The sequence below is a fragment of the Oxyura jamaicensis genome, chromosome 4 (assembly GCF_011077185.1).
Source record: "Oxyura jamaicensis isolate SHBP4307 breed ruddy duck chromosome 4, BPBGC_Ojam_1.0, whole genome shotgun sequence".
In the NCBI taxonomy this organism is placed as follows: Eukaryota; Metazoa; Chordata; class Aves; order Anseriformes; family Anatidae; genus Oxyura; species Oxyura jamaicensis.
Window position 1 is genome coordinate 86,618,543 of NC_048896.1, and position 24,401 is coordinate 86,642,943.

General features: G+C 34.3%; 1 protein-coding gene across 7 annotated transcripts in view; it reads right to left on the reverse strand.

Moving 5' to 3' along the window:
• The window catches only part of RGS12 (regulator of G protein signaling 12), an 86,145-nt gene that overhangs the window by 8,626 nt on the left and 53,118 nt on the right, over positions 1–24,401 (reverse strand). For 4 of the 7 annotated variants that reach the window (XM_035324955.1, XM_035324960.1, XM_035324959.1 and 1 more), the window contains 12 exons: positions 21,841–21,933; positions 20,475–20,618; positions 16,682–16,861; positions 15,291–15,444; positions 13,961–14,037; positions 13,002–13,202; positions 11,710–11,783; positions 9,907–10,033; positions 8,881–8,977; positions 7,383–7,462; positions 6,726–6,879; positions 1,909–4,080 (listed from right to left, as the gene is read on the reverse strand). In XM_035324955.1, the coding sequence (XP_035180846.1) occupies positions 3,446–4,080; positions 6,726–6,879; positions 7,383–7,462; positions 8,881–8,977; positions 9,907–10,033; positions 11,710–11,783; positions 13,002–13,202; positions 13,961–14,037; positions 15,291–15,444; positions 16,682–16,861; positions 20,475–20,618; positions 21,841–21,933 (2,016 nt within the window). In that variant the 3' untranslated portion in view covers positions 1,909–3,445. Of the gene's footprint in view, positions 1–1,908; positions 4,081–5,468; positions 5,607–6,725; positions 6,880–7,382; positions 7,463–8,880; positions 8,978–9,906; positions 10,034–11,709; positions 11,784–13,001; positions 13,203–13,960; positions 14,038–15,290; positions 15,445–16,681; positions 16,862–20,474; positions 20,619–21,840; positions 21,934–24,401 lie in introns of those variants that run through there. The other 3 variants (XM_035324961.1, XM_035324956.1, XM_035324957.1) reach the window with 3 other exon arrangements.

A 24,401-nucleotide genomic window follows, 5' to 3' on the forward strand; every position in this document is an offset into this window, starting at 1 on the left:
CAAGAAATTTCCTCTTGCTGAGTAACACAACTAGAATCAGTAATGATTCTTGTGTTGCAGACTGATTTGATAACGTGCACCCTATAGCTAAATATTACTTCAGTAATATTTGTGTCACTTACTTAATGTTGTGTTTGCAAAATTATTCTCAGAAGTTCTAAGCACTGCAAACCTCATTTTGCTGGTTTTCATCATTCATTTTTCCTTCTAGATGTTCAAATGAAAACACCTCAAGAGTCCCCCCTTACAGGGAAATATTTAGAAATTGGCTTGGCTTTGCTCCGTCAGCCTGAGGTCAGCAAATTGCCCCCCTACAAGATTACACACGAGGGGCTGCTTTGTATGGCCGGTCTTCATCACCCTGACACCCTCCCAGCATATATAAACCCAAGAGATAAAAGCTGAACACATAGTGTAAGTATGCACACCCTTTGCTGTTATAATCGATTTGAAACCAAGATCACAGACCACTTCCCATTATGTGGTCATTGTTTTACATTTTCTCCCAAGATTTCAATTTAATAAAGCAATTAAAAAATGCACTTTCTACTGATAGGAGATTACGAACGGAGAACCATGAAAGCACTTAAAAAAGCAACCATTATTCATGATTTAGTCCTTTTAGAAATTGATCGACTGGAGATAGTTTCCAGCATTCTTTATTGTGATTGCTAAACACCATTTAATAGTCTTTCCATGCAATCTCCATGAAATCATGAAAATAGAAAACTTTCAATAAAATCAGGGTTGTTTTTCGTAGATTACATTTCCTGTAAAATAGCAGTGTACTGCAGGAACAGTGTAAAACAGAGTTAGTGTATGCATCAAGTTTGTAAGAAAGAAAGGTATTTTACTTGTTTTTTTTTTACTTCTAAAAAAGAAATTGTCACAAAGTTAAGAGAAACTAAGATTTTCATTTTGAAAAAAGTATTTCCTTTGGTTACTTAAAGCTCTCTCATAGGTGACTATGACAGAAAAAATAAAACAATCACCAGAGAAAGTAGAGTAGACCAGTTGGAAAACATGAAAATTCAAATCCGTAAATTAAATTCTAAAATAATGCAACATACAGGATATTAGTTATTTAGTGTGTAAAAGGCTGAATGATTTTAAAAGGGGAACTGCAACAGGACATGAAGTGCTTCATTTTATTTCATGGAGGCCCACAGCTATGTGGGAACACGGTGACTTTTGGAAAAAAAATGTCATTTTCAGTGCCCAGAACACAAAGGAGGCCTAGGTAACAGCACCGCAAGCTTCTTGCTGGTTTGTTTTGGTTGGTTGGTTGTTTTTTTGTTGTTGTTTTGTTTTTGTTGTTTTGTTGTTGATTTTTAATTTGGCTTTTCTGTGCTGTTATATAGGACCCATCTCTAAGAATAAAGAGTAGTTCAGTCTCCCACACCCATCCAACCCTTCATTTCTTAAAAAGAGACCACCAAATCAAGAGGTTGTTACATTGGTTACTTCACATTAAATGAACTGAGATCACCAGCTCATTTATTAAAGACAAGGGGATGAATTGCTTGAGTTTAAAATAAGAAGAAAAGTGATGAATATAAAGTTTAGCCCAAGAACCCAAAGACAGAAAAGACTTTCAGAAAAGACTCCTTTCAGGAGTTCCTGTGATGGCTCATTTAAAAGAAATCTCCTGTCTTATCTGCCTTCTGGTGCACATGTAAATGCTATGGATTTAACATGTGACCTATCAGCATCTCAAGACAGCATTTACCTTTGATATTTAGATTATTAACAAATATTATGGTTGTCAACTTTGTCTCATGGTAATTGCTAGTTCACGTCAATTAATCCGTTTGTTATTAGAAGACAATTTCAATCATAATTCTTAATCCCAGGACTAAGAGAACTGTCTTTCAATAAAGAAGAAAATCAAAGCTTAAAACCAGTTTGCATAACTAGGTCTAGAATTTATTACTCCTGAGAGAACAAAGATACAAAATACATGTGAAAACTACACAAAGATTTCTACAAAGTAAAAAGTAGAAAGTGGGAAAAGGGAAAGCTACAGTTCAGTGGTTACACAGAAATGTATGGCATGCATTAAAATACTGTAAATTCATGAATTTTTCTTTTTTTAAGTGCAAATGGTTTTTTTTCTAACAGTTCTCACTGAAAGCTATGCAACTTGATACCTATGTTGTACACTTGTCACATTATCAGAAAGACACCAACACATCTATGCATATACACATCAATACGTCTGAAGTACATTTTGTGGTTTTGTATCTGTAGGCACTGGTTACAAGTCTGTTCAATACTCAGTTTCAGAAATTAAGTAGTAGCGCTTATAGAACATTTCTCAAATACTACTAACAAAGGGATTTGTTTTTCAAATACCAAGAGAATGAAATAATTTGCATTGCCATTTATAAGCATCCAACAATCAAAGAAGTATTTACAAATTGTCAACCATACAGATAAAGAACAGTATCAAATACTCTGTGTAAAAAGATAAATAATTAAAATGTATATTCCCACATCACAAAGAAATGTGATCATACAAATTATGGCACCATGTGTTTGTGAAACATCAAAAATAAATGTAGCACATAGATACCTCTTCTCATATTTTACATTAAAATGCACAGTACAATGACTGTAAAATGTCAATGTCACAACACCCATCATCTTCAAACTCTAGTTTCTGGTATTAGCAATTAGAATTAGAGTCCGTGTTTATAAAGAAATGTCATACTTTAGCCTTGGGCTAATATTGCTCTGTGATATTGCTAGACCATGAAACTCACATCCTAAAAAAAAGTTACATATTTTTGTTGAAATGATCTAATAGAAAGAGCTAATTCACATGTGGCTAGTGTGGGGTAAAGTGTGATAGATGCAGTCTATTTCTCTGGGTAGCAAACTATGGGTAAAAAAAAAATATTTTAAAATTTTATTTTTAGTCACAAATATCTATTAGAGGTTTGTTTTTTTAAAAAATTAAGGTTTATCCACTTCGAATTTTAATTATTAACAGTCCTGCAATTTTCAACGCATAATTAGGGTTCCTGCTAAAGCATTTAGAATTCTATACCCTAATCATGCATCTCATTATGACAAATGGATCAGAAAATCTGGAATAGAGTGGTGTTATGCAACTCAAAATGCCAATATCCTGTTTTCTACTCCCAGACTAAAGAATGATATAATTAGAGCATATGGATGTATTTTAAAGGTTTGTCTGCACGTGTCCAGTTTTGACCACATGCAAAATCCAAATAAATGCATGTTTTTAAAGGCAACCAGAAATATTACAGTTAGCACAGACTAAGGCAATGAAAAATCTTTGTTTTGTAAAAAAAAAAATAATAATAATAATAAAAAAAAAACTTAAGGTGCAGAGAAAATTTTCTTGTTTGCTTTAATGGGTGCCAAATACCGATTAGCAGTGCCAAGGAAAAGTAGTTTTACATAAAAGGAAAGACTATTAAAATCTAGAAATACCTGAATTGGATCTTTGATATCCAGATTTTTCCTGATTACCTGCAAAAGGAGTTGGGGGTGGGTAGTTGGCTTCTGTGAGTTTACTGATGTCTGACGGTGGTGTTGGTGGTGGCGGTGGTAGCAAAGTGCTGTTAGGGCTACTAATATCTCCTTCAGCCACAAGAGTCAAGTCTGCCACATTCTCATCATCTACCATCTGTATGCCTTCAGCTTGTAACTCTCTTGACTGCCTTTTCCATATTGTTGCATTGCTTTCGTGTGCATGCGGAATTGGAGACAATGTCGTATTAAAAGGAACACTGAAAGTCTTCTGACTGTGGAGTGCTGTCAAAGCAGATTTTTGTTTATTTTCTGAGTAACCCATTTTCTTAACTGAATTTTCATTATAGTTTTGTATGGACTCCTGTTTTCCACTTGGCGATGTACATCCATCCTTGCCATCATTTTTTGAAACTCGCTTGTTGAGGCCTTTAGGACCTGCTGGCGTGGATGAGGATGGTTCTGGTCCAGTGGGTGGTAAACGAAGAAAATCAGGAAGAATAAGGTCTTCTTTCCTTAGCAGTCCACGTTGGTCATCTGCTCTGTTACTTTGAGCTTTGGATATGAGTTCAAAAAATTCTATTGGGGAAAAACCCAAAATTGACAAGTTTTTGTCAGAAAGTGCAATGCCATTAAAACGTAAATTTTCAGCATATTTATTTTCCATGAAGATCTTCAATTCTTTCAATGCTGCCTTGAAATAAGATCCCATGTTAATTAGGAACTTTTTCAATTGCAGCAATGTTCACTAGCATCACTATAATTAAGACCATCAGGATTGCTATTGTAAGAGTTTTGCAGTTTGGAACAGCTGCAATTCACTGAGCCTTGAACACATCTTCTATTTTTATTTCCTATTTTATGCATTTAATAAATCTGTACATATACAAGATTTTTTAATTCTTCATACAAAGCAAGGCTCTGGTCTTACTAACAATGGGTGCATATTTTATATTCTGGATGGTTTTTACCCATCTTAACTCAAAAATAGCCATGCCATTTGAAAATTCATAGATTCAAAATGTTGCAAACTTCCTTGTTAATATTGATTTCTTCTCAGTTTAGTAATATTTTATCACAGTTTAAATTCAGTTCACGGTGTAGTTTTAATCCAGTATATTATCATCACAGGGCATGATCAGATGATGATTTAAGTACCCCCATTTACTCTGAACTGCAATGAATCAGTAGCATATAGATAGTCGATAGCCATCAAAAGAGCCATTAGTAAGAGTGATGGGGAAGGTTTTTTAATAGAGTTTTTAACACAATTAGAAGTGATTTTCTGATCACGTCCTCAATGATGTCCAATGGTTTAATATGTTTCTATATATAAATAATACCCAGAGTAAATCACCATTGTTCTAGAAAGCCTCAAAACTTGGCAACAAGAAACTTATCAGTCATAAGCCAAGAATCATACCACTCCTCAAAAAAGAAGCATTGCAACAATAGACAAACTCTTTGGTAGCAATCATATAAATATAAAAATATGTAACTATTAATATAGGGCCTCTGCATGTCCTAATTTTACAAGAAAAAAGCACTGAGACTATAGAATATTAAAGATGCTTAGAAACGCCATCTCCAACAGATGTATTAAAATCAATAGTTTCAACCCAGCTTATAAATACTGTTTGAAGCAAGAGCCATTACAAAAAAAAGCACAGAACATTATTATCAGTGTTAACCTAGCATAATATAAAGTCATACACTTGCATTTGTATGACCTCATTTATAATCTTCTAATCATATTTGGCAGGCTTTGCAATGTGTTTGTAAAAATGACTTCTTAAACATGCTTTGTCAATGCCATATAATCTGAATGTAGCCAAGATGGAAGCTTCAAAATGCTTCTTATTGCCAAAGTTTTGCAAAATGGCGGTATGCATAATAAAACATGCAACATTTCTGAAATGTGTCATACAAAAACGTTCTTTTCTGAAATTTCAGACTTCATAGAACAGTTTGTTTTTTTTTCATTAAAAAAACAGTCTACAACACTCAGTATTTTCCAAACTTAGACAAATTTCACAAAATTCAAAATAAAATGTGAAAGCCTCGAATTCTGAAGTTTTCAAATTACGTTAATGTTTTACTCAGCCCTAGGAAGAAAAATGAAAATATTAAAATACGGAAAACAATTTAACAAAATAGTTATCAACAGAATATAATTTAAAACGCACTAACATTTTGTAATAACACTTACATCAACAAACATCTATTTTGCAATAAAGGTTTCAGTCACAGCATTTTTTATCATTCCAGGCAGTGGACATTTATTCATAGATGAACATTCATGTGCTCTATAATTGTGCATAACCAGGCTTTGGATATGCATATTAGTTAATATCAGCAGTAAATTTTAATCTGTGGGTATATTCTCTGATATTTTTTTTCTGTCTGGGGAAATTAATGCCCTAAGAGCGGTGGTATATCAAGATTTCTACTTCTACATTTTTATTCTTATGTCTCCCAAAGACAACTTTCTACAAGAAGGTAAATTCTCTTATTTGTTCATTTTCGATACTATCTATCATCAAAACTCTAAAGATTTAACTGGAAGTAAAAAATAGGACTCAGAATATACAAGATGACCAATAACCCCTTTGCTCACTATTACTTGTAACCACCTTTTCAGGGCAGTTAGTGATTGTCAGCTTAGCTTTTACTCTTGCCCATCATCCCTCCACATTCGTCATCAGATTGTACTGCCCTGACCATTATAGGCTTTAGTAAAACATTTTCAAAAACTCTTACCTGAGTAAATTGGTTACCTGAGTAAATTAGTTCTGCAAAATTGCGCAGAGCATCTTTCACTGAGTTACAAAATTTTATGTAAAAGTGGACAGAAAGACGAGCTTTCACATGGCTTGTAAAGTTGCAAAGGGTATCAAATGGGATATTCAGCTGCAATTGAGTAACTAATTCCTTTTTATTTAACTTGGAATTAGGCACTTTTCACTTTTGAAAATCCCAGTAGACACCTATGTCTGTCTTTAGGTACTTCAAAATTATTGTATCTGGCTTTTATGTAGTCTTAAAAATTTTACTTTCAGTTTCAAAAACTTTACAATTCAAAGGGTATCAAACAAAAATACAAGGATCATGACTGATTTTCACAATACATTGTTAAATACATGATACCTTTTCCTACACAGATATACAATTCTAATTTTTCCAAGATTATTTGTTATTACATAAACTATATAAAGTTCACATACCCTCTGCTTCATCCAAATTTATTTTCTGACATTTTTTTTTCCCAATCTTTGCAATAGAGTCTTCTCTTTTTGACAGTCGAACTTCCCTAGCATTTTTTCCATTTTCGCCTTTCATTTTGATAGAATTAGACTTTCCTAGAGTTCTTCCCTCTCCCTGCATTAGAAGGAAAGTTAAGGTACTACTTAAATTTATACTGTATCATAGTGTACATAATATAGTCTAAGTTATAAAGTTATTTTGAAAATGTTTCTCCAACACCACCACAACAAATCTTTTAGTTTAATCTTGATTATTGCAAAAACATTTGCCATAATACTCCCCCAAAATGTATAAAGAATATTATATTGTTTACTCTGAGGAATTCACATTACAGAAAGGGTCTATGAATTTCAAAATAACTTCTCATTTTTGAATATAGACAAGGCATTTAGATGCAAAAATAAATAAATAAATACATTGAAAGAGTCTCACAAAGACAAGTTCTCACACATATATGCTATTGACAGTGGAAAAATACTGAATGAATTACAGCTATAATCAATCTAGTTACATAATTTGGCTGATTCAAAATTATAGATTAATGCAGCTTTAAGTATACAATTCCAGAAGGAAACAAAAGATGAACTAAGGGGCAAAAATCATTGCAGAAGACTTACAGTAGTAGATACTTGATTTCTTGAAGTAGTCACAGTTACACTCTGTTTTACTGATGCACCTTTTTGTTTATCTGTAAACACTGAACATAAACATTCTTTCTTTAATTACAAATTTATAATTTCCCAAAGAAGTAACATCTAAGTGACTACGATGCACAAAACAGATTTTTTGCTGTAAAATTTCAAAGGTGTTCTTGGAAAATAGAGTGATCACAGTTGATAATGTTGACACCTTTAAGTCAAAACTTACCATAACCTCCCTCCACCTCTATTTTTTTTTAACTAACAATATTCTTAAAGTTTAAAGATTCTGAAGTTTCATTTAAGTTCTAATATTTTTCTGTTAATTTAGATCAAATCAAATCTCAAATGTACTGTTCAGTTTGTATTTCTCAAAGTTAGAAAACTCAAACAAGCAAAGAAAATCCAACAGAAGAGACCGTTGAAAGGTCAGGTTGAATTTTCTCCAATCTGTTTCATGCATCAATTGTTTTCTAGACGCTGCCATATCCTCCTTGCTTTGTAGACACTGCCTTTGTAGACACTCCTTGTCCATCTGTACATTAACTAAACAGCTCCTTCAAATTGCCTTTGGCTACAACACATATACAAACCTAAGGCTGAGTCTCAAGCAGATAATCATAACCTTTTTTTTTTTTTTTTTTTTACTGAGAAATGTCACAGAATCAGCCCAGTACTGGAATGATCCTCTATGATTAGGCTTTTATAATAACTGGCAGCACATTGGATTACAATTGTATTCATAATACCTAAACTAGTTATCTTTGAGAGTATTTAGATTGATATCTTTTTTTCAAAATGACAATTGATTTTGTTTCCTAGAAAAATGACAAATGTGCTTCTCTTCAATAAATATGTTCAAATTTATTCTCCTAGTTCTTCCTTGAAGATCTCTGTTCTAAATCAATTCAATTTAACCACATGTAATTTTACTGTTAAAGCTAAGTGTTGTGTATCTGTAACATCTTCGAATGAAACTGAACCTTCTGTGCATGGAAATCACAAATTATATCATTTTTAGCATTATCTCTAGAAATTATAGTTTTAAACTGGAGAGGTAAGCTCTGCTACTTTCTTATGTTATAGATGGGGGTTATCATAACAGCATGTACAGCTGCTACACAAACTGCATCTCTTTTACTCATACAGAGTGCTTCTTTTTAACTAGTTGCCAAATTTACAGGAGTTATTTGTCTTTTTTTTCTCATTATTATCATTATGCAGTATGTCCTTAAGTGTGCGTGAAATAAGAGTGAAATTAATACTGTGTATTCAAATACAACTTGTGCAAAATTTCTTACAACAGTAAAGAACGTGGCATCGACAGACAAATTTAAACTTCAATCTTTAGAAAATTCACTCCTTTTTACTTAAAAATAATATAAGCTACATGTGACATATCAACAGAAGAAACTAACTAGTCACAGTTTATGAAACTGACTTTACATCATAAATAAAAGCTTTCATACCACCTTACCTCTACTCTTTGTTGGCTCTTTTTCATCTAGAACAACCCGCTGACCATCCAGATTAGATATAGGGACACCAAGATCAAGTGGTTCCTGCTCACCATTCTAAAGTCGGATCACAGTTTGTATATAATAGAGAAAAAGCTGTTTTCAGAACAAATTTACAATCTGACTTTAAAAAGAAAAAAAAAAAAACAACGAGCAAAGTATTTTTATGTTTCAGTGTAGCCTCAACAAATCCTTCTTCTGCCGTCCTAAAAATATTTATTCCATTTGTGCATTTGTGTTAAAATACTTTGAGTACAATAAGTTTAACCCATTTACACGAGGAGAATGGTATCTGGGGAGAAGATACAAGGAGACAAAAGTCATCCACACACAAATAGTCTAGGACTATTACTGTATATGCTTAGAAAATCATGTTTCTCAGAGGCAGTTTGAGATTATTTTCTATTCTAAATTGGGCATATTTTGTTAATTTTATAATTCCATTAAATGAAATTATCTTAATAGCAATGTATTTTTCAGGTATTTGGAAAACGCGGTGTGGTTCAGCCAATACATTCTAAAAATGCTACAAACTTCACTTGCCGTTCCTTGACATTTCCTCATAATAGGATAGAGGAAATGCTAGGTGAGTGTTTAGCCATGTACAAGTTGAGTTAGTCTGCTTCCACAGGAATATTCTCTATAAGGATTTGAAGCAACTTTCATGATTCCCAGGATAATGGGACGACAGCTTTAATTAATCTCAATCAACTTTCCCCCAGCTTACAAATGGAGGAGTCAGGCTCTGGAAGAAACTATGTTCAGGCTCCATTATTTTGGATGTTAGATTTATTCTGACTGAGAATGTAACATAGATGCATACTAAAGCTTTCAGGTAGTTACTATTAATCAAAATGTTTATGACTAGCATTCATTTTCATGTGTTTATAAATACAGATTTTAATGCCTAATTATAAGGATAGGAAAAATTTCAGAAACTACAGACAGAAAATAATACAGCTTGAATTACATCAAAATATACTTACTAGTCTTGCCACAAGCTCATTAAGATTTAAACCATATTTTGCAACCACAGGCCTTAAGACCTCTGTTACTGGTTTGGTGGGTTTAGCCTTCAAACCAACTGATCGATTGATTGGAACAAGATCCAGCCTGAAACATACCAATTGTCACAATAAGCATGAACTATTCTAATAAAACATTTAAAATATATATTAATTCCAACTTACAGCAAAGTTACACTAGTTTAAAACCAGTGACCCTGCATATAGTGAAACTTCACTAGCACAAATCTGTCCTTACCTGAAGGAATAAAGCATATTTAATACAAATAAAACGTCCACTGTTTCACATACCAGAGCTGAGTGAAGGCATTGTAATGACATGGCAATCCTCAGACCAATTAAATGCATTATATGGAACTTTTCTTTTTCCCACTGCGATTGATCTGAGCATTCTGGTCCCATAGTGCTTTCAAAATTACTCAATACCTGTGCTGTAGCCTTGGATGCAAGAAATACATTGCTTCCCATTGTCACAATAGAGACTCATGATGTATTACCATTCAACTACTTCCAAATGGACATGGACAAGCTTTTTTTTTTTTTTTTTTTTTTTTTTTAAATGTGGGAACAAATACAGTGGAATTCCAGAAGATGTTAATTTCTGGTTGAATGACACCATATCATAAAAGTTTGCTGTAAGAGGAACCCATATGCAAAAGATCTGTCCTGTATGCTTGCTCAAAATTGCTCCAGCTTAAGCAGTTAAGACCGAGATCATAAAAATATGTAATTGTCCCTGACCTGGAATACTGGCATTTAAATTCCACTCGAATCTATGACAGCAATCAAGAAAACTTAATTTTTCAGTGTTTGAAATTCACCCAGTGCTGTTCTAGTCAGTTTGAAATGTTCCTGTAGCTTCATATTTCTCCTATTGATCCCTGCGCTGGTTGCCCTGATCTGAATTACCTTTTAGAGGCACCCTATCTCGCTGTCACCTGAAGATGAGGCATTTAGATAGTTCTAAATCTAAGGGAGATCAGTTTAAACACAGGCAGACCATCTAACAGGCACATGAGTGTGCTCAGAGAATGCCCATGCTAAAGACATCTCTCCTGTGTAAGTTTTATTGCAATCTGAAGTAAAAATGGACTTACACTTCATCCTGGTTTTGGACAGGATAGAGTTAGTTTTCCTCCTAATAACTGGTATGGTGCTGTGTTTTGGATTTAGGATGACAATACTGTTGATAACACACTGATGTTTTAGTTGTTGCAGAGCAGAGCTTATACTAAGCCAAGAACTTCTCAACTTCTCACACACCACCTTGCCAGAGAAGAGGCTGGGGGTGCATGAGGAGCTGGGAGGGGACAGAACCAGGACAGCTGATCCAAACTAGCCAAATAGATATTCCACACCATATGGCATCATGCTGACCAATCAATATGGGGTGGCTGAACGTGGGGGGGAGAGGGGGTGAACAACACTGCTCAGGAATGGGATGGGCATCAGTCAGCAGGTGGTGAGCAATTCCATTGTGCATCACTTGTTTTGTACAGTTTATCATCATTACTATCATTATTACATTCCATTATTATTACTACAGCCTATTTATTCTAATGTGCCTGTACAATGGATTCTGGATTATAATCCAAAATACTGCCTTGCATGGCTAACTAGATTTTTTTTAAAATCAGATTCAAAACAATTATTTTAAGCATTAACTGCCGTTTCACTGCACAAGTAACTAACAATGTACTTTAGTGCACTTACTAAAAGTTGGGATGGAAAATGCCAGAAAAAGATAGCATTTTTGACTCTTACCGAAATAAAGTGCGTTTTTCTAAACGTAGGTCCCGAGACTCCAGGATGCTACTGTCTTGGTGCAATACAAGCGGCTAAAGAGCACATCAGGAACAAAAGGAGAGAGAATAAATGAATTTTAATATATGTAATAAAGAACAGCTATGTGATTAAAAAAAATGTTCAGATAACTCAGAAAATTACTAGTATAGGTTGTATGCATTCTAATGGATGTTAAGTTACAATAAGCAAATAGACTGAGGTCTATCATTCTTTGTCTAATTGCAAGACAATGACCAAACTTCAACTTCTACTGCAGTAATCAGGTATTCAGGAAACCAGTGTTTTAAAACAATCTTAGATCCTCCAGCTTAAACTATTACATAGAATGAATGACACATTAAAAACATGGAAAAGTAGCAGTCATCGAAAGATTTAAAAGAACAGGCACATAACTATGTACATGCATTAATATTTGCTATTGTAATCATCTAGATTGATCATAATGACAATTTTTTTAAAAAAATAAACATTTCACATCCACAGCTGCTCTTTGAACTGCAGACACATCTGTTGGAGTAAGTGCTATCATCCCCCACCAAGGTAAGCTGCTGCCTTGAAAATTTTCCTCAATATTAAAATATGTACCTTAATTCTCGTATGAATTTTGCTTGTTTTGGCTTTGAACAACTGAATGTCATTATGGTTTTTTGTTTGTTTTAATGAAGAACCATCTACAATCACACATCTGTTTTCTGTGTGGATACTCCTAGACCCTAACCCTTTTTCCTAGGACAAGATACCTAAATTAACCTGTTATTGTAAGGAAATTAGAATCACTGAACTGTAGAATCATTTAGGTTGGAAAGAACCTTTAAGATCATCAAGTCCAAACGTTAACCTACGCTGCCAAGCCTGCCACTAGACCATGCCCCGAAACACCACATCCAAACATCTTTTAAATACCTACAGAGATGGTGACTAAGCCACTTCTCTGGAGTGGTTCCCACTTCCACTGCTTCACAACCCTTTCAGTGAAAGAATTTTTCCTAATAACCAACCTAAACCTCCCCTGGCTCAACCGGAGGCCATTTCCTCATGTTCTAAATTCTTGTCATAAACTTCAATTCTAGCTTCACTAAAATTAGTTTCACTAAAATTATTCTTTAACAACTGCCAATGTAGAGCTGTTGGTAAAACCATAGATGTGTGTTACTATTAGGAACAAAATTGCTATTAGTAAAGTGACTACGAAAACTCAAAAAAAAAAAAAAGAAAGAAAAGGAAAAGGAAAGCACAAGAATATGTACTACCTTATCACCTCCAACCAAAAAAAGGTCCACTGCAGCTATGTTAATGCCATGTTTCTCACAGAGCCCAGACAACACCTCTTTGATAGAGAATCCAGATTTAACAGCCATTTTGCTAGAAGAACCATCTGGAAGGTTTACACAGCAGTATTTGGGGGATTTCTCTTTATCTGGTACAAATGCAGGTAATCTAGAGGTTTCAGACTTGACAAGAAAAAGAAATAAAAGTCAATGCTCTGTGAGAAAATACCATATTATTTTATTTCAATGTAGGTAAAACAAATTCAAGATAGTAAAATAAATTATGTTCTATTATTATTTTTGCATTTCATTAATTTCAGACTGCGAACACAGAACACAATGGTTAGAAATCACAGCATCTTCACTGATTATTTCCCCACATATAAGCACAAAATCATGAGGTTTGTAATTCCCTACCTCACTTCTCTCTAATTTTAGGAGCAAAATTAAGTCATAATGACAAGAACAATAATTCACAGCTTTAAAAGAAACAGGGAGGAATTCTGGTACCACAGAAATCAGCCTAACATGAATATGGGTCAAGCAAAGGGAAAGCCTCAACGTGTAGCTGTTCAGAAAAAGATCTCAAATGTCTGGTAGATGGAAAAAGCTGTTTATAAAGAGCTACAGTAGCTCCCCTTGAAAGGTAAACTTTTCTTCTAGAAGTTTACTGGTATCTGAAGTTCAGACAGACAGTAAACAGGATACAAAGGATATCTTTTTGATAAAAGGACAAAATTAGAAACATTTTATGAACACAATCTCTATTACAATTCTAGCATTCTAAAATTGCTTAATACTACATCTTGGCCTCTAAATGTATCACTTAAAGGTGCTTTCCCATAGCATTACTTCAAATTAATTACTTCAGACTTCTTAAAAATTTAATAATTTACTGTTTTCACTGCTTCCCCACTTCATTATTAAGAGTGAACCATTACCAAGTCAAGACTAGCAGTTGATGACATGGAGCCTTGTGATTCCCTCCTGTATGATAACCCATTGGACTGAATAGAATCTGTTTATAGAAAGAATAAATGATCAGTAAAATTGTTGTTTTTTTATAATTTCTTATAATACAGAAAGTTATTGCAAAACATTAGCTCCTCTGGTTAGAGAAATCATTTTTTCATTAAAGGAAAACTCCAAATATTCATCCTGAGCACTGAAGCACATAAAATTGAAACAACATTTGGTCAAGTTATGCAACTCTTGAACAACCCAATTTGTTTTTACGATATTTAAATATACATGTATATATAAAATCTTAAAGTTTTTTTTTTTTTTTTAATTTAAAAATTAGTTTACCTCTTCAGGTATTTTAAGGGGAGATAAATATTTTCTTTAAGTGCAGGTATGATGTTAGAAAACTAAAATCTTACACAATCACTAGTCACTTTCAGAAGCTGAAGCCTATAATCCTAGTAAATGTCTCTGATATTCGCATATATAAGAACACAAACTATTAATTTGATCAAAGATATCTTATGGGAGCGCAGCTTTACTAGAAAATAGACAAGAAGAAAACACAACAATCACATTGTCTAAATTTGGTGCTTTGATGAAATTTCTCTATTATTTTAACTCAATAGAATGAGTTAAACCAACACTTTCATCTCTTCCTCTAGAGACCATGTACTGGTGCATTCATAATGAAAGTCTTCCTTAAACTCTTGAAAACAGTTAAGCAACAAAGCAGCAGATTACGAGGGCTTTCACAACTCTGACTCTTCTTCCTTCATTTTAATCAGGAAAGGACTAATCGGGAAAAGTCCTTTCCTGAATAACAGGAAACAGAAATAGTGAGTGTGTTCAAAAATGAATGTACCTGTGTGGTATTCATAAAAGAAAGATTGGTAGGACCATGTTGATGGAGGGTTTTTTAAATAGCTGTAGCTACAACACTACTTGCATGTACAGCTCCTGAACTTCTCCGTAAAGGGCTGAAATTACCTTACTATAAATATAGCAGTGTTCTGCTTTTAAAAGCAATTGCCAGCACAAAGAAATGCGGAGTATACGGTAAAGCAGGAAAGAAAAAAGTCTCTTGGAAGTCAATACAATCAAGTTCAAACATTTTCATACTTCTATCTATTTATTTTTAGAACTGTTTCAATACAGCTCCCAGTTTACACTACGGCCTTCTGATTTTACAGGTTTTTTTCCCTCTGTCACACCAAGAGATACACTTAGAAGCAAACTCAATATGATAAGATTAGTCATATCTACTGATGAAACAAGTGGGCAACAATGTGGAATGTGAACACTCACCATGTTGATAATCACCATTTTCCTTTCTCTTCTGTGATTTTCCCAAACTCTTACTTCTTGACCATGAAAAAAATGTCCCCCTTTTCTTCTTCTCAGTGTCCTCCTCTCCTGACTCTTCATTTAAGGATCTTCCTGACTTTGATTTACCACTTAACTATCACCAAAACACAATTAAATCATTGGTTGGAACACAGCTGTAAGCATATTACCTAAAACAAACCACACACACTTCTTCCTAAATGAGTGTGATGGTCAGGTCAGTTGTCATCTTTGCCCTATCAATAACTATACAGCCAGCACCACTCACAGCAGGAAAAAAAAAAAAAAAAAAAAGAGACTACTGTGGAAACCAAAAGAAATATGTGATGGAGATGTTCTACTAGGTAGGGACTATAATAAAGTAAAACAAGCCATGTAGAGCTCCTGTAAAAATGAAAGAGCTCTTCACAGCTTACCAGTTACTGTGGAAAAGCCTTTAGCCTTAATTTTACAACACAGAAATTCCATTTAGATATTTCAGATATGTTTTCTAGGCTGGGCTTGAACGTGAACTGCATTTAAGAAAATGGCAATGTACTGTTTCACACTTATTTATAAATTATTTATTAATGCTGAAGAATACAAACTTTAGGAATGCATGCTAATAAACCAAACTTGCTTTTAACATACTATTCTTGTTAGATTATTAGACTATTCTTTAAAATGCTACTTTTAAAGGTTCCTAGTCTTAAAAATACATGAAAGCAGATGGGCTAATGCATAGTGATTGACATGACAAATGCAAAGTTATAATTTACCCGTGCAGTTATGTAATACCATGGTGGTATTATCCAGATGAAGAAAAAATAAACTTTAAATGTTAGGGGATCAGTAAGACTCCAGGTCTATTTTTTAAGCAACTGTACCTGCTTTACACAGAATCATCTTAGTTCAGCATGGCGTAAGGTATCTAAAGAGTATCCTCTTCAAAACTGAGTTAGATTGGGTCAAGATTTCTCAAATGCTTTCTGATAAAATCTCAGCTCTCAGCAAAGGTTAAAATATTACATCTCAAATCCAATATTCAATCAAAATAAAATTCTGAACTGATGTATGAAAACAATCCCCAATTTTTATTTTTACACATATTTAAATTACAATATAGATTTAAAATTATACTCAGGAAGACAACAGCTGAAAATCTGATTTAAAGCTGTGGATTAAAGCAATATAAGTATTTTCCTGAGAATATACATATTTTATTCTGTGATTCTGAGTTTGTAATTTTAGTATTTGTTTGTCTAATTGCATTCTAATTGTTTTTCATATATTATCGTTGCCCTTCTAAAAAACTTGAAAAACAGTATCTAAGACCATATTTTTCAGATAACAACAATGAAATCAAAAGTAACCTTTTTCGGTGTTGAGATATTGGACTTCTCTGAACTGATACTGTGTTTAGAAGTGGGACTGCTGGGAACACGTTGTGGATCTGGAAGAGTACGACCTTCTACTTCAGCTAGGATGCATTCTTGGTAAAGGGGAGATTTGAGAAAGCGAGTATAGCTATCAAACTTCATCAAGTTAAAAATCTGAAATTAAAATGCAACAGATAATGGTTACACAAGCTTAAATAACACATTAAAAAAGAAGCTATTTCACAACAGCCAACTTCCACAAAATTTAGTACATGAACCAGTAAACAGCAGCAGGCATGATTTTGTTTAGATCTGGTTAAATATATTACACCAATTTAAAAGGAAACAGGAATTGATCTCTTCCTTTAGCATGGGTTCAGAGAAATGTTATGATTTCCATATAGTGCAAAGTTCATAAGAAGCTGAGATGCGCAGTCTTGACAACACCACCCTCATATCCATCTTTTACTGTATTATTTATGTCTGCACATTCTACGCAAAGCACAAAAATATTTCAAATGGCTAGCTTGCTAAGAAATTATTGCATCAGTACTGTATATTACTTAGGATTTGTTAAATTATACAAGTATATTTTAAGGTATCTGTGAACAAGAAGAATGTATATGGTCTAAAACTCAATAATATGATAAAATCACAGTATGCAGCAGTATATTGTAATACAAGATATACAAAGTTAACTACTGACATAGGGAGGAGCAAAGAGCCCTATACAGTATTAAAATAGCGTTCATATGCCCAATAAAAAGAAACAAAGGATTGTTGGTTTTGGAGGATCCAACAATCAAAGTCATGTAAATCAGGACCTTGAAAAAGAACAGATTATATAAGATGGCTGCTCTGAGTGAGATCAACACACATCTTTAACAACATAAGAAGGAAGAAGAACAACATAAGAAGAAGGAAGCAACTCTATACCATGCCTGGAGCAAATGTCCAAGGCTAATTTAGCCAAAGCTAAATTTATGCAAGAAAAGGAAGAAAAGTTCTTTCTTAACTGCTAAAAAGAAAATCAAATATATTGTTCCATTTTTGCAAACCTATAGTGAATTCATACTTCTAACTTTATATCTTCTCTCATGATTAAACTAACTGCATGTGATCTGAAAAAACAGTATGAATGCCTCTTCTTGGGACATGACTAATTCCCTACAACAGAAGAATGGCACGCACCACCCAACTGGCTATGGCACTGACAGGAGTCTACAGAGCAGCCCATCACAAAGCCACAGGGGCCCAACTGCAGACAGAAAGCATTTTTCAAACTGAGAGACAATCTTCTCAACAAGCACTATCCCAAAGGTTTTCTGGCAAAGAGCAAGATAATGCAGAGAGAACTTGACGCTGAAGCGTCACGAAAACCTAATCCAAACTGAACGCTGACATCCACATTCTCGCCTCCAGCCATATTTCCATTTCCTCTTAGGTGTTGCCTGTTGTTTCTGTTGGATCCTCCAATAAATGGTTTCCCTATCTAAAAAATACTTACTATTGTAGGGTTAATTCTACCAGTTTAGTGAGCTGAAACAGCCCAGCACAAGGTCTGGTGAGCCCTCAATGACGTGTCAAAGAGACAAGTCAGTGTCAGTGACCCTTCCCATTAGAAAAAACTGCTCACAATGGAGAAGAATCTCTCACAATATGAAAAATACAATCCTTCTTTGACCACAGTTACACTGGTAACATTCAAAAAGGCAACACACAGTCTTTAGGGCAAGGCTCAGCAACTAATTTGGTATATACAACACATACAGCTGTAAAACATTTAGTGACTTCTATTGAATTCAAATAATATTACTATTGTGTATTGCCAATACACAATGAAATATAGAGAACCAATTACAAGAATTAAAAATGCCTCAATCTCATAGACTCATAGATGCAGTGCTGATACAAGGTTATTAGGGAAAAATGGCAGTACAGTCCGCACACCTACAGATATATTTATGTATATATAAGACTGTTTTGCTGTGCAGCTAATGCTAAGAGCTTACATTTAATACAGTTAAAGGATGAAAAGTATTATTTTAGTACCTTTAAATGATCTATACTGATGCATCCAGAAACACTCAAAGTCTTTGTTCTTATTCTATTGTACGAAGAGTGAAATCCTAACTAAACCTTTTGGTTGCATTCACACTGCCATATTACACCACCCCTAACATCACGTTGGAGACTATTTTGTCAGGTTATAGACAGAAAGCAACTTTCAGAGCACTCCCAACAGGAAACGCTTTCCAAAGCATTCTCCTACACACCTGCAGAACTCCACTGCAGCCTTACCAGCAACACTCTGTATTCCAGAACATCAAACAAAGCTTATCCAACCACAACAAATCAACACCTTTACACTTTGCACTCGAGGTTGAAATTCAAAAAATCCTTGTGACAGCACAAATAAGCCTTCTCACTGTTAACATGGTGTTGTTACAGCGAGCTGAACTTGGAAAGTCCATGCATGTGTTGCACAAACCAAACTCACCTGCAGTTCTCTGTTCCCAAGGTCACACCGCCCACCAGGACCACAAAACTGACCCACTGTTTTCTCACTTAGCGAAACCATGGGCCAAAAGGGCCATCAAGGCAGTTCCTTACCCAGCACCTGCCTCAGCCACACAACACATTAGTAACTCAGTTAACACACCTAGCTGCAAGGGTGCTCAATGAGACAGAAGTAACTCTCATTTCATTTTCACAAGAGGATGAAAACCTGCATCAGCGCAGCCACCACACTAATGAGATCACAATCTGCTCCACCAAACAAGAAGGTGAAGAAGAATCCAGACATGGAAAGCCAAGATTAGGAGTGCATGAAAATGCCTGAGAAGATCAAAAATGCCTGAGAAGATCATGGCTGGCAATTCCCACAGAAGCCTCAGACTTTGGGAGCTGCACATGGGGCAGTTGTATGCTTCACTATATGCTAGAAGCTGCCAGACCAGCAGTCAGGGCTACCCTTCTCTCCCTACTTTGCAGATGGAGAAAGTTACTACATCTATCTGCTCTTACACCCAAAAGCGTGCAATCTGAGGCTGCACTTAAGATAGGATTGTGACTTGCTTCATTTATGCAATTAAATCTATATGCTTAGTTCCTAAAAAATATGATCTCAAAATGATTTCTACTACTAAATTGTTGAGGTGGGAGTTACAGAAGAACTTACTTGGACAAAAAAGGAAAAAATAAATTCTACAGAAAATGTAAAATACATCCTGTTGTTACAGAACTGTTCTGTTGGGAACATCAAATATTACTTAAAATGCATCTGCTTCAGAGGTCTTCAGACACCAACAGTTTTAGTAAGCTCCTGGTTTGACAGTTCTATTAAAGCATAAGGGAAAGACTCCTTCAATACAACAGGCATATTTTACAAGCCACTTTAGATGGAGAAAATTAGATACTATTTGTGTACAGAGTTGTCCACTACAGGAAAGAATAAGCAACCATAGCAAACACCATATCCAATGGTATTTCATCACATGGTACTATTTTTATTTGCACTAAATCTTCATTTCAATGACACTTTTCGGATTACTTAGTTAATGGCAGTTTTCTATACATCCTTAAATGTACAGAAGAACAATCAAGTAGCAGTCCTTTATGCAGCTTTTCTCTGTACCACTAACAGAATCTCTATGATCTTGACTTCTTTGTGTTTTTATAGATAGTAAAGTACATAGCATGTGAAAATACTTCTATGCATTTCAAAGCACTTCAAAGGAAAAGATAACAGACAAATGTACAACAATGTTATGTTTTCTATAGTTACCTGAAGCTGCTGTTCCTTGAACATATCTGGATGTGGAGAATTGAGAATATCATCTGCCAGCTGTGCCTGGCTATCAATATTAACTGGAGTTGTAGCTTTGCTACACAAAAACTTAGTGAAGATCTCCCGAGCTCTGTAAGAAAGCTGTAGAAAACCAATGCTATCCGATTAATTTATATGCAACTTTGCAAATGTATCTTTACACAGCTATTTTTAATACCGATGTATTTCATCCAAAAAGAGAGCCATTCCAATTTTTCAAATATATATAAGCATTTTTCATTTTCATTTGATGGCTTTTGTTAGCTTTAGGAAAGACAGGTTTTTCCTTTAAAATTGTAAATACTCATCAGATATTTAAGCGGTAAATGATAACATCAAAATAAAACTTTAAATAATTAAACTATGAAATTAATAAAGACGAACCACATCAAATGTTATCTTAAGAAGGAGAAAATGTATTTTCTATTTTAAACCTTTCAGATAATCGTTACTATTTAAATAAATTCTCTAATCTTCAATTTCTAGAAGTTAGAAAAATGTAAACATATATTTGAATATTTACTGTTAGAAAATATTAATGTGCTATTTTTATCTTATTTCCTTTAAACACCCACATTATAGAAGGAATGAAAAAAGCACACCAAACTGAGCTCAGAGCCCTTAAGTGGGTGTTCAGAAAATACACTGTTCTAAGACAGAAGGAAGTGGGGAAAAACTTGATGGTCCATAAAGGAGCAAAGAGGTACTAGGAAGCTGAATCCATTTCCACAGTGTAAGCCTGACTAGATGCAGTTGTGATGTTGACAGCAGTTGTTGCAAACCTGCACAAAATTCATGTAACTAAAATTTCCTGACCAATGTCAGACTGGGTTAAAAGAATGAGATGCAGATTCTCATAACCTGTGAACAAACGCTAATACCCTTACCGCAGCAGATATATTAGTTTATATACAGATATATGTATATAGATATGATAGTTATAAACATATTATAAACAAATTATCTTAGCAAATAGAGGCAGTTAAGCTGAAAGAGCACAACATAGGCTAACTTTCACCTCTCCTTGACATGTTAAATTAATTTGCTCTGCATTCTCTTGCTCTGGGCTAGATGTTTTTCAACATCCAAAATAGCTTAGCTCATTTTTACAGAACTATCTCTGCATTTAACTGAAGCCTAAATATACCCAGCATCTTCAACTTGGGACAGTACTCTCAGGGGAATGAGAAAATTAGACTGAGGCTCTAACCCTAGCGTAGTGAAATCACAGTAGTGAAGCATAGTTCTAATAATTTCAATAATCTTGAAGAAGTAACAGTTTGTAGCAAGCAACACCACATATTGAGACACAATATTGACTTACCTCTTTTTTATCATGTGCAGGTACATGGTTAAAATATTCACAGGCCTGCCAAAATAAAATATTTTCTTCACTAAATTCCTTCCGCAGAAATTCCTAGGGTGAAAAAAAGCAAATAATTAAGTGCATCATAAAGAAAAGAAGTTACTTGCAGTTTTGCACAGTGATAATAATTCAGTCCAGTTTTAATGCATGCTCAATATATGCCTAGTGCTTTTCCTCTCTCATTTCTTTTAAATGTATACAATTGAAAAAAATGCATAAAGTTGCAATCATATCATTTTCACATACAAAAATGAAATTTCATGTTAAGTAGTATATATACTAGTGAATAAACCTAATAAAAATTTAAATAATGTATAAGTACATTAGAAAATTACACCGTAAACCGGCTGCCTTTAATTGCAGTACTAATAACAGAATAGAATAAATGTTTATCAAGCAGTGTGCATAACCAGTTGTGTATTCATTACAGCAATTTTCTGCATCACATGCCCACTACAAGAATATTTCATCACTGCCTGCTTATGTGTTCAGATGGATTCTCCTTGGAAAATACATTCTTAGAGGAAAATAAAATCTCTCAGTAAAGCACACAATAATCACATTTATATTACAGCATCCAAAGGTCCAAATAAGGACCAAGATCCCATTCAGTTTGAAAATTGTACAAAAACATACTGTCCCTGATTCAAATCTGTATAATTCAATTTTGTCTCAACATATTTCTTGAAAGCATTTTACCCATTATTAAAAAAAATAAAATCACTCTAAAAAAATAAACTTTGTCCTCTAAAAACTCTCCAGTGACTCATTTAGTTGGAACAATGCTTGTTCATGCTTTAGAGCTTTACCTATCAGTGCTGAAGTGAAAAGAATTTAGGTTATCACACAAGCCACAACCTCCACTCAAACATCACACTGGTATCACTCAAATTTCTTTAACATTCAAGGCAGTCTCAGAGAAATCTTCACAGAAATACTTAAAACTAAACCTTATTTGTCCTTTTAGGATTTACACAGAATTCAGAGATTCCAACTGTAAAAAAAACAGTTGAAACAGACTACAACACACAGAGCCTAAATGCACTGGCAGCCTCTCAGTTTAAACTAAAAGTTTTTTAGATGCCAAACCTGAAAATTAAAAAATAAGTAAAAAAAATCCAGAGAGTAGTCAGGGGACATTGGTTTGTTTTACATGTAATTACAGATTAGAAGAGAATCAAATTAGTGAGCAGGAACTGGAACCGAACTGCTTACTTCCCCACTCAGTGCCTTCACATCTCCAGAAATCTCCTGTTTGCCTTCTTTTTGGCCACATGATTTTGACACAGCTGGCTGCACAACAATTAGGAAGACTGAATGGAGCGCCACTTGTAACATTACATAGCCTAGTAGTTGTCAAAATATGGCTGGGAAGCTGGAGATGTTGGTTTGAACCACTTGAGGAGGGAACTGCAATCAGGTCTCTCACTTCCTGGGTGACTGCTCTCATCAACAGACTATTATGCAAAATGTGAGTATTTGCAAAACAGGCAAGATCTCTTCTTCAGGAGTAATTTCTGCTGTGTGACAAAGTTGTCCTCAGGAAAGCCGCTGCATTCTGAATCCCAAATGGACCCAGATGCTACTATGAAATTGTAAATTACATGCTGATGCTCCAAAGTTCTTGAACCCTGGTGGATATCTGTGCTGTCTGGCTAGTTGTAGGTGATTTCCTTCTCAAACCTTTTAGAACTTCCCTTTGAAGGAATGTTAACCTGTCACTTGCAAAGGCGTTTCATTTAGCTACCATGATTCTACTTTATGCCAGAGTTCATGGCCTTACAATAAGTTACAAGTAAAGCTGAGCAATGGCCCTGGACCTCTCCTGGGCCTCAAGAAAATGGTGGTGAATAATAAATTTCAGCGTTCCGTAATTATTCTTTAAATTGAGTATTTATTTAACACATGTATTTTTGTAAAGTTTATAAAAATATTTTTAATTAGAATGGGGGAAAAGTGAATCTTCCTGAATTTAATATCTGAGATCATCTTTTGCTGAACTGAAATGCAATTTTAACATTTAATCTGAAAATTCAATAAGCATTAGTAACTTTCAAACTTCTTAATAAAAGTTTTGAACATTCATAGTACTGAAAGACTGCTGCAATTTCTTATGTATACATAAGTAAGCCTACTGATGGCTTAAAAGTAATAAGAAAGGACAACTAAACTTTCAATAGAACTATATCCCTTTTAGGTGGACTCTAACGCTAGATCAAAATTGTAATTTTTCTTTCAGTATGAGGCGAATCTCAATATCTAAGCAAAAATGCTGTTGGCTCTTAAACTACTCTGCTAAGAAAAATGGAAAGACAGGGAACTTAATATCTAGGATGTATTATTTTGCTTTTACTTGTTCTGTTTCCTCAAACAGGCATTCACTGTTAATCTTTTTTTCATGTCCCCTCACCATTTAAGCTGGAAGTCTGACTATTAATCATTTTGATATTTCAATGCACTTTCATGTCAAGTAAAGTAGTTACTGCAGATTCCAATAACCTACATCTCTTATACCATAG